At 43.1% G+C, this 11,131-nt stretch overlaps 1 protein-coding gene and 1 pseudogene across 1 annotated transcript; both read right to left on the bottom strand.

Moving 5' to 3' along the window:
• Nucleotides 1-4,127: 4,127 nt before the first annotated feature.
• Nucleotides 4,128-5,550, bottom strand: IQCF2 (IQ motif containing F2). The gene is made up of 3 exons (XM_055413354.1): nucleotides 5,533-5,550; nucleotides 5,267-5,353; nucleotides 4,128-4,511 (listed from the first exon to the last, which is right to left on the bottom strand). Exons 1-3 carry the CDS (start codon nucleotides 5,548-5,550, stop codon nucleotides 4,128-4,130), a joined length of 489 nt encoding a protein of 162 aa, XP_055269329.1.
• A 30-nt stretch (nucleotides 5,551-5,580) lies between these two features.
• Nucleotides 5,581-8,825, bottom strand: LOC129547531 (small ribosomal subunit protein eS7 pseudogene; annotated as a pseudogene).
• Nucleotides 8,826-11,131: the final 2,306 nt, after the last annotated feature.

Here is an 11,131-nt window from a genome sequence, read left to right as displayed (position 1 = left end):
TGATGAAATCCAATACCTATTCATGATAAAAAGGAAATTCTTAGTGAGTTAGGAATACAGGGAACTACCTTAATTTGATAAAAAGAAATCTATAATCATACTTTTACTGTTTCTTGGTATGGTGAGTGATTTTCTACTGTATGATGGACATTTTGGATATTATATTAGGAGGCTCTTGATGCTATTTAAATCTTCTGTTCTAGAAGGCAGCATCTTGTTTAGGTTTAGCATGTAGATGCTGGCCTACTTTGGGGACCTATTTCCAATGAGAACTTCCTTTTCTGGGTTCCTTCAATGCAGTTCTGGTCTGCTTTATCCTTTTGGTCCCACTGGATCCTTTCTGGTGCTACCTGCAAGGTGGAAGGCATTTTCCTAGGTTCCTTCTTGTCATTAGATGGAGGGTTTAGGATGTTGGACTTCTGAAATAGAGAGCAATACCCTGGCCTGTTCTCTGATGCCAAATGGGTTTCCTACTCTGTCTCTGTTGGTGCTACTAGATGAGAGAAGGGCCTACTTGGACTGCACTTTGCTGTTGGGTAGAGGGCCAGGAGGCTCCTGTTCTGGATCTTCTGTGGCTGGATGACAGCCAGGGGCTGTTGGGTCTGGATTGCCTTCTGAAACTGAGTGGAAAGCGAGGAGATTCTAGGCCTTTTGGAGCTGCGGTACAGATGCGTTGGCCTACTCAGGTTCTGCTGTTACTGTCGTAGGCAGATCAAGCCTGCTTCTGTTAGCAGATGAGAAACGCAGTGGGTTAGCCCACGTGGGTTGTGCTGTTACTGCTGCTGAGGACAGACTGTGTCATCACTGCTAGCAGATATGGGGTGTGGTGTGGGTGGATAAGCCTGGGTTCCACTGTTGCTGTGAGCAGATTATGCCTGCTGCTACCAGTGAGTGTGGGACAGGGGATGAGTTGGCTTACATGGGTACTGGAGTCACTTCTGTAGGCAATTCAGTCTGCTGCTGCCACTAGACACGGATCTCCCTGCTGACTCTCTGCTGGACTTCTCTTATTTTGACCAGAGGGAGCATGCTTTCCACTTTGTTTTGGTTTGCTTTCCCTATGCCTGTTGTTGGTACTAGGTTGCAGACATATCTGATGTCCAGTCTGAGATGTATGCAGAGAAAACAAAACCCAGGGAATTCATTGAGGTGCACCTTTAAAAATCTTGAGATTCCTAGATAATCTGCCATCTTTCCACATTTCAGAGTCCTTTTATGATTGTCTGTTTAATTATTTCCTGAAGATTTAGTTTGTATTCAGAGAAGAGGAAAGGGGGAAAAATGAGTTACACCATCTTGTAGAAATGGAATCTCTTACTCCTAGGTTTTTAGCCAAATAGAGTGCAAAACCTGTTTACACACACACACAAAACCAAATATGTATAACAGATTAATTTGTAACCACTCAAACTGGAAGAAACTCCAAATCCTTCAGCTGGTAAAAACTTCTGATAACATTCTTAAAATGGAATACCACTCAGCAGTTAAAACAAATGAGTACACACAATACCAGAGAGAAGTCTCAGACACATTATGCTAAATGAAACCAGACTCAAAAGACTACAAAATATTCCTTTTATGATGTCTTGGAAAAGGGAAAACAAAAGGTACAGAGTACATCAGTGGCTACTAGAATCTGGTGGAGAGTGGTGGGCGAGTACAAAGGGGTACAGAAGAATCCTACTTTATGTATCTAGAAGCTCAGTTATTGGGTACATATATATTCTATCAAGGAATCATTGTGACTGTTGAAAGATATGATAATACTGACATCTTTTTTACAAAGGTCTCCTATTAAAGACATATATTAAAGTACCTATGGACTGAGTGGTATGATTTTTATTGTTTGCCTTTAAAAATTATTTTTAACAAGAATGGAGTAGCTAACTCTGTAGCCTGATGTAGAGAGAATGCATAAGGACAAAGAAATGACCATTGGATTTGGTCAGCTGGAATGTTGGTGATGTTGATCAGTGCAGTCCCAGTGAATTGAGCGGGGCATAAGCCTGATTGGAATATGGGTTGAAGAGAAAATAGTGGGAACAGAAATGGAAACCATGATGGCATGTTTTGCTATTATGAGAAACAGAGAACTAGAAAGAAATTAAGATGGCATTTTTAAAAGATGGAAGAGGCAGACATTGATACTTTGGACAATAGGGTTATGGATGCAGGATCAAACATCTCGAGATGGCAGCAGGATAGTGGAGGGGTTAGCTTTTGATGGGATCAAAGACCCTTCATTTATTTCAACTGCAGGGAAGGCACCAAGTGTGGTCCAGATGGAGCTGGAAAGGAGAATGAGGTGTTAGGAAGATGGGGGTCCAGTCTGTTCTCGTTTCATCAGTTAAGTATGTGGTAACATACATCATCATTTTGGAGTTCAAGGGGAGAAGTAGAATTGGGCATTTGGAGAGGAGGTACTATGAATTATTCAATTCAGAAAAAAAAATGCAAACACACCAGAGAAATTTATTGGGAAATCTGCCCAGTGGAGGTCTGCAGTCATGAATATGAGCTGGGACTAGGCGCCATGGTTGAATGCGAGCTGAGGGTCATGCTACTCTTCTGCAGGCACAAGGCAGGTAGATGACTAAGTTCATTCCACACACCTTTGCAGAGATAGGGTCAAAGGAAGTCAAGTTGTTCAGGGGAGAGATTACAATAATTAAATATAGAATCTGAACTGGATAAAGATAGATACAAGGGCTTGTCAGGGATGATGGCTATAAAAAAATGGTAGAGTAGATGGGTTGGAAGATCTTACCACATCTGAAGAAACATTCTATTAGTGATATTTGAAAGGTGAACTGGAAGAAGAGAATAAAATAAAAAAGAATGGAATGAAAAAGCAATTTGGGCAACAGTACAATTATTGGTAATGGTAAGGTCTAGAGCCACACTATTCAATGGAAGAACCACTAGCCATATATGGTTATTTAAGTTTAAATTAATTTAAATAAAATTTAAAATTCAATTCTTTAATTGCACCAGGCACATTTCAAGTCCTTTACAACCATGTGTGGCTAGTGGCTGCCATACTGAACAGCACTGATACAGAACATTTCCATCATCACAGAAATTTCTATTGAGTAGCACCGGATTAGTATGACCATGGGAGTGAGAATGGAGACAAGAGTAGGAATGGGGGTAAAAATCACTGGGAGCCCTGTTTGTTGTACAGCCCTCAGGGAGAGGAGTTCTGGTAAGGGAATTGTGAAGATGGAGTTGAAGTGTCATGAACTCCTGTTTTCTGCCAGTCCCCAGGGTCATCACCTGCTCATCAGCATGTCGTCTCATCTACACTAAGGTTGGCCTCCTGTCCTTCACCTGGGGCTACACTACACTCCTCCCAGAAGAGTCAGCCACATGTTGGCCTTTTCACTGCTGCTGCTGCTGCTGCTAAGTCATTTCAGTCGTGTCCAACTCTGTGTGACCCCATAGACGGCCTCCTACCAGGCTCCCCCGTCCCTGGGATTCTCCAGGCAAGAACACTGGAGTGGGTCGCCATTTCCTTCTCCAATGCATGAAAGTGAAAAGTGAAAGTGAAGTAACTCAGTCGTGTCCAACTATTAGCGACCTCATGGACTGCAGCCTACCAGGCTCCTCCGTCCATGGGATTTTCCAGGCAAGAGTACTGGAGTGGGGTGCCATTGCCTTCTCTGGGCCTTTTCACTAGGTGATTGCCAAAGACACCTTTGTCTAAGGCCTCTGAGACCCCCTAACCCCAGGAGGACAGAGAAAAGTCTCAGTGTCCGTTCTCACGTGCAAAGGTACCCAGAGTCTTCAGGAAGATGCAGCTTACCTGACTCTCAAATTCCCAGTGAGAAGAAAGGAATGGGGTTGGGAATGGGAGCTGGGACTTCTGACTGTTATATATATAGGTAGACTAGGATCTGTTTCTGTTTTGACAACTAAGTACGTGGCATACGGAACTGTCAATCCAGAACAGGGTTCGTGGGCACAAAGGGAGAACCTCACTGAAGTTCTTTCCCAGGGAGAAGAGGAGGCAGCATGGCTTAGGTCCTAAAATTTCCATTAGCAGAGGGGAAACCATAAGACATACTTTATGTCAGGTTAGACCTTTACTATGGGACAGGAGACACAGTGCCCCTTCTTGCCATTCCTTAGGGGTTAATTATCTCAATGTGAAACTGCAGGTGAGTGGTTGTGACTACACAGTGGCCCCGGAGGAGGGCACAGGTCTGGCAGTTGTGGCATTGCCAGTGGTACTGGATGACATAGATGGCATTGAGCACCTGGCAATATCGCCAGTGGATGCGCCACATACGGACCAAAGACTGGAGCTTGACCACTGCCCTCTCTCTGTATGCATAGGCAATCAGGGCTGCCCTCCGCTTCTTCTGCAGCAGCCTCTCCATTGTCAGTCTCCACCAGCCCTGAATGATCCAAGTGCTTAGGGCTGCATGCAACAATGTCCGGCGCACCAGGGTGCCACGCCACCAGGCCTGGATCTTCTTGGCTGCTCTTACTCTTCCTTTTATAGTTTTCTAGGCAGAGATAAGAGAGACCACTCAGAGAACTGCCTGCCACCAACTTGTAGGATATTTCTGGAAAGGGTCTGGTTCTCTTACTATCCCTACTTTGGAGAGTTCAGGGGAGATAGCAGGACACTGATCAAGAGGCCCTAGGTTCTGAGTTCTTCTCTGCCAATAAGGACACATCACCTTGCCCTCAGAGTCACAGCATCCTCCTCCTGACTACCTCTCAGGTGCATGCATCAAGGGAAAAACCATTAGTAACTAGAAGCAAGCATTAGGGGTAAGAGGGACTTTGTTAGTCATATTCTACCCCATCAGTGCTTATTGGGTTTTGGAGGTTTGGTTTCATAATGCTTTTGCCCGGTATTCTCTGCTAATTCTAGTCTTATTGATTGCTTGCTTTCTGCCACAACAGTGTATTTCAATATGGTGGTTGGTTTCTAACATCCTCATCATATATTCTACTCCCAGCTTCTACATATTGAGAACATTCTTTCTAATTCAGGGTCTTCACATTCTCATCTCCCGGCTCATGTGTTTCTTGATGGCTTTCCTTTTCTCCATTCACTCGTCATGTCACAGTCAAACCCAGACCCAGAGTTCATGCTGAGAAGGGAGGGGAGGGAAAATGAGCCAATGTTGAGTTGACTCCTGACTATCTTAAACTCAAAGATAATTGTGGCCTAAGAGGCACAATTCCACATCCTCATGACACTGACATAAATGTCCTGGATATCTGTACATTATACAGAGATTTTACCTACCTCTCTTTTCTTCTGCCGCTCTTTCATCTTTGTCATAGTTATTTCTTCGTAATCCTTAATGACAATTTGAATTAAATGGCCATCTTTCTGTCATCAGAAATAAATGGGAAATGAATGGGAGAGTGAAAACTACTGTTTCTCTCTATGGCTCTGCACAAAAGCTACCTACTGCCTCAGCATCTCCCGCTTTTTCCCAGACCCATAAAGTCTTGGGTGAGTCCCACCCACCCTCAAGCCTGCTTAAAGTATCTGAATACATCTCTTACACAAAATCGAATCCCCATGGCTTGTCTCTTGATGTTTCCTCCGTTTATCTACTTCCCAAGGTCTGGCACGAGTCACATGAGGGGGAAAGCCCTGAGTTAACAATTGCTTTATGACATGAGGATTAGTATATCTGCACATAGGTTGAGTCTTCCTCAGAAACAAGATCCATGGGAACTTGTATTACCCGTCCACTTCCCTTCTGTCAGAAACGTATCAGAGCTCAGAATGGAAAGACAGGGCATTTGTATACCATTCCTCCAGTGAGGCCCGTCCACAACCTCTCTTAAAACTAGTCACACAGGAGGACAAGAGAGACCATGGCAGTATAGCTCCATTCAGCTTTCTTGTGTCTCCTCAGACTTAGCACTTCCTGTCTTCCCTGGATTCAGGTTTTAGTACCTCAGTGCACCACAGGAAACTAGAAAGAGACCAGATGGATCTAGAAAGCAGTAGAATAAAAACAACAATATAAAACTAATTAAATAGAAAAAAAGAATGAGTGGTGCCAGGCAGATTGTGAAGGTGATAGCTTTCAAATTGGAGCTTCCCTGGTGACTCAGTGGTAAAGAATCTGCCTGCCTGCTGTGAATGCAGGAGACTTGAGAGGCAGGTTTGACCCCTGGGTTGGGAAGATCCCCTGGAGGAGGGCACAGCAACCCACTCTGGTATTCTTGCTTGCAAAATCCCAGGGACAGAGGAGCCTGGTGGGCTACAGTCCATGGGGGTCGCAAAGAGTCAGAGATGACTGAAGGGACTGAGCACACACACACACAGGGTATATATGTCAGTGCCAAACTCTCACTTTACCCTCCTCCTCATGGCCTTGTAACCATAAGTTTGTTTTCTACATCCATGACTCTACTCATATTTTGTAAATAAGTTAATTTGTACCATTTTTAAAAAAAGATTTCACATGTAAGCGATATCATATGATATGTGTCTGTGTCTGACTTACTTCACTTAATATGACAATCTCCAAGTCTATCCATGTTGCTGCAAATGGCATTATTTTGTTCTTTTTTATGCCTGAGTAATAGTCCATCATATAAATGTATGATACCTTCTTTACCCGTTCCTCTGTTGATGGACACTTGGGTTGCTCCATCTCCTGGCTACTGTAAACAGTGCTTCAGGGAACATTGGGGTGTGTGTATCTTTTTGAATTAAACTTTTCTCCAAGTATATGCCTAGGAGTGGGATTGCTGGGTCATATGGTAGTTCTATTTTCTGTATTTTAAGGAACCTCCATACTGTTCTCCACAGTGGCTGTATCAAATTACATTCCCAACAATAGTGCAAGAGGGTTCCCTTTTCTTCACACCCTTGCCAGCATTTATTGTTTGTAGATTTTTTGATGAAGGCCATTCTGAAGGTATGAAGTGATAACCTCATTATAGTTTTGATTTGTATTTCTTTAATAATTAGTGATACTGAGCATTTTTTCATGTGCTTTTTGGACATCTATATGTCTTCTTTGGAGAAATGTCTTTTGTAAATTTTCTGCTCAGTTTTTGATTGGGTTGTTTGTTTTTTTATATTAAGCTTCATGAGCTGTTTGTATATTTTGGAAAGTAATCCGTTGTCAATTGCTTTGCTTGCAAATATTTTCTTACATTCTGAAGGTTGTCTTTTTGTTTTGTTTATGGTTTCCTTTGCTGTACAAAAGATGTTAAGTTTAATTAGCCCTCATTTATTTTTGTTTTTATTTTCATCACCATAGAAAATGAATAAAAAGAAAAAATCTTGCTGCAAATCATGTCAAGGAGCGTTCCATGTTTTCCTCTAAGAATTTTATAGTGTCCAGCCTTACATTTAGGTCTTTAATCTATTTTGAGTTTATTTTTGTGTATGGTGTTAGGGAGCGTTGTAGTTTCATTCTTTTACATGCAGATGTCCAGTTTTCCCAGCACCATTTATTGAAGGGACTCTTTTTCTTCACTGTATATTCTTGCCTCCTTTGTCATAGATTATGTGACCACAGGAGTGACAGTTTATCTCCAGACTTTCTATCTTGTTCCATTGATCTATATTTCTGTTTTTGTGCCAGTACCATGTTGTTTTGATTACTGTAGCTTTGTAGTATGTCCAAAGTCAGGAAGCCTGATTCCTCCAGCTTCACTTTTCTTTCTCAGGTTTGCTTTGCTGGGATTTCCCTGGTGTCCAGTGGTTAAGAATTCCCCTGCCAATGCAGGGGACATGGATTCGATCCCTGGTCCAGGAAGATTCCACATGCCACAGGGCAACAAAGCCCATGTGCCACAACCACTGAGTCTGTCCTCTAGAGCCTGAAAGCTGCAACTGCTGAGCCTGAGTGCCCTAGAGCCCATGCGTGTGCCCCAGAGTGTGTGCTCCACAAGAGAAGCCATGGCAATAAGAAGCCCATGCACCACAACTAGAGAGTAGCCCTTGCTCGCCACAAGAAGAGAAAGCCCACAAGCAGTGATGAAGACCCAGTGCAGCCAAAAATAAACAAATATTTTAAAAATCAGCTGCTCAAAAATGTATTTATTATAATAAATAGAGATGGCACGCTGACTCTAGAGTGGGCAGGCTTCAGTAGTTATAACGTGTGGACTCAGTATTTGGGGTTTGCAGGCTCTATAGTGTGTGAGCTTCAGTAGTTATGGTTCATGGGCTTTAGAGCACAGGCTCAGTAGTTGTGGCTCATAGGCTTAGTTGCCCCATGGCATGTGGATTCTTCCCAGACCAGGGATCAAACCCATGTCCCATGCATTGGCAGGCGGATTCCTAACCACTGAACCATTGGGGAGTATACCCATGAACTTCTTACAGACACCAGAAAATGTTTCAACTTTGTGTTCCACATTGTTCTGCTGTGTTTTATCCAAATGAACCCTTATGAGCCAGCTGCCATTCAGTTTCTTGCAGATTCTTTTGCCTGTAATCTCACTTGGGGAAACCAAATCTTCTAGGATCACATCATGCATGGTTGTCAGACTGCAGCTCCTGGGATGCTTTTGCTTATTTTTTTGTATGGCTTTTTCGAGTTGGCTTAGGCAGAATTCTCCTCTGAGCAACAGATGATGTGTTTCCCGCTGAACTTCTCCAAGTCACGCAATAGTCAGACCTGGAATTTTTGGAAATATTTCATTTGAGGAATAAGAACAAAGATTAAAACAGCTTTTTGACCAACACTAACTTCAGTGGCCTTGGCAGTTGTGATGTTCAATTCCTGCAGCTGGGTTTTCAGGTCTGAGTTCATCTCCAACTCCAGGAGGGTGTAGAAGATTTCAGACTGGAACTTGTCCAGTTTCTCACCATTGGGCTTCATGATCTTTGCCCTGGAAATGATCTTTGGGCTTTGATCTTGCCAATGTGGCTGACACTGTTTTTCCCCAACACTTGGAGGCCTAGGGAGAGGCCTAGGCTTCAGGAGAGCTTGTTAAATTCAGGAGGTAGAGGGGAGGAGGCAGGAATAGTGTGAGTAGAGAAACAAGAAGAACCACAGAGAAATGGAAGAAGCCTAGGCAGCACTCTCATAATTTCTTAAGTGATAAGAGCACGAGGAGTAACTTTTGTTCTAATATTTGGTTTTTGAACTGGATTTTGATACAGAGTTCCTGAAATTCTTATGATTTCCTGGGTGTTAGAAGTATCCTTTGTTCTAATGTGGTGACTCTGGGAGAGCTCCTGGATGAACTAATGATGAGGCTGGTCATCAAAAAGATCAATGCAGGATTAAAACACAGAATTTTTAGTTTAAACCCTTTTTCTTGAGAAGGGAAAGGCCAGAACTAAGGTTCTCCAAAAGTGTCAAATATAAAGCATTTTTTATGAGCAGTAAAGGAGACACATAGGAGAAGACTCATAAGAGGCAGAAACTGACCTTTCCCATTCAGAAGGGTAAGAATTATAGATTTTTCTACTGTAGTGGTGTTCCCTAGATAAGTTGCCACAGCATCACTTGGAAATTTGTTAGAAATACTCATTCTTGGGAACATGATATACTGAGCCAGAAATGATAATGCTTTAATTAAACCTTCCACGTCATTGGGACCATTGATGAAATTTGAAAAACACTGCCCTGACAGTTTCCCTGTAGACCCATGATAGGATCTCTTCATGGTAAGACTACCCACTTTCTTTAGAAGGTAGAGCTCAGAGGTTATTCTTGAGTGAAGGCTGATAGACACATGTTTGCCTAAGTAGAGTAGAGGGCAAGAGAAGAACCTGACCAGTTCATCTATTCCTCATGCAACTATTTAATGAATGGCTGACGATTGCCCATGGCTTTCTCCTGCTGACTAGTTGAACTAGGCAAATCATAACACTCCACTTCTGGCTCTCAGGTGACCAATCCATGATTAGATTCACTCTCAGATCATTCAAATTCTAGATTAGGCAACAGGAGAAAAGCACTGAGATGGGGGCATACTGGGTTCATCTGATATTAGCAGAGCCACCAGGAAGGGCACTGAGAGAGTGATGTGGGAAAGGCCATGCTGTGAAGGCTCATGTAGCCCAAGGCAGGTGGGGGGACTTTCGGAATTCAGTTCAGTTCAGTTCAGTCGCTCAGTCACGTCCAACTCTTTGCGACCCCATGGACTGCAGCACGCCAGGCTTCCCTGTCCATCACCAACTCCTGGAGTTTACCCAAACTCATGTCCATTGAGTCAGTGATACCATCCAACCATCTCATCCTCTATCGTCCCCTTCTCCTCCTGCCTTCAATCTTTCCCAGCATCAGGGTCTTTTCAAATGAGTGAGCTCTTCGCATCAGGTGGCCAAAGTATTGGAGTTTCAGCATCAGTCCTTCCAATGAATATTCAGGACTGACTTCCTTTAGGACTGACTGGTTGGATCCAAGGGACTCTCAAGATTCTTCTCCAATACCACAGTTCAAAAGCATCAATTATCTGGCGTTCAGCAGGCAGATTCCTAAGCAAATACATAGTTTCATTAACATAGCTTAAGAAAAACATTTCCATGAGAAAAACACATTGGTTAACTTTAGGCAGAACCAGGTGTCTCTTTTAATTTTTTGTAGAGAAGGAATAAGTGTCTGCCACTTGCAGTTAATTTCCTCCTGCTGCTTGGAGACTTCTTGCCTTCCTACCTGTTACCCTCTCATAACCATTGATTTACATGGGGTTGTCCAACTTTCCCAACATCACTTGCTGAATAGATGTCTTTTCCCCATTATATATTCTTGTCTCCTTTGTTGAAGATTTTTTTAAAGGTTTATTTTTAGCTGCACTGGGTCTTTGTTGTGCAAGGGCCTTCTCCAGTTGTAGCAAGCAGGGTCTACTCTCTGGTTGGGCTGTGCAGACTTCTCATTGTGGTGGTCTCTCATTGTGGAGCTCAGGTCTAGGCACACAGGCTGCAGTATTGCAGCTCCTGGGCTCTAGAGCACAGACTCAGTAGTTATGGTGCACAGGCTTCGTTGCTCCACAGCATGTGGAGACCAGGGCTCAAACCACTGTCCCCTGAATTTCAGGGTGGATTCTTAACCACTGGACTATCGGGGAAGCCCCTGTTGAAGATTAATTGACCATTGGTGTATGGGTTTATTTCTGGGTTCTCTATTCTGTCCCATTGATCTATAGGTCTGTTTTTGTGTCCTGTTGTTTTGATTAT

This window comes from Moschus berezovskii, chromosome 24 (genome assembly GCF_049115385.1).
Source record: "Moschus berezovskii isolate FMDL1 chromosome 24, NW_MosBer_1.0, whole genome shotgun sequence".
Lineage (NCBI taxonomy): Eukaryota > Metazoa > Chordata > Mammalia > Artiodactyla > Moschidae > Moschus > Moschus berezovskii.
Note: the sequence above shows the minus strand (reverse complement) of the source record. Positions and strands in the feature narration are given on the sequence as shown.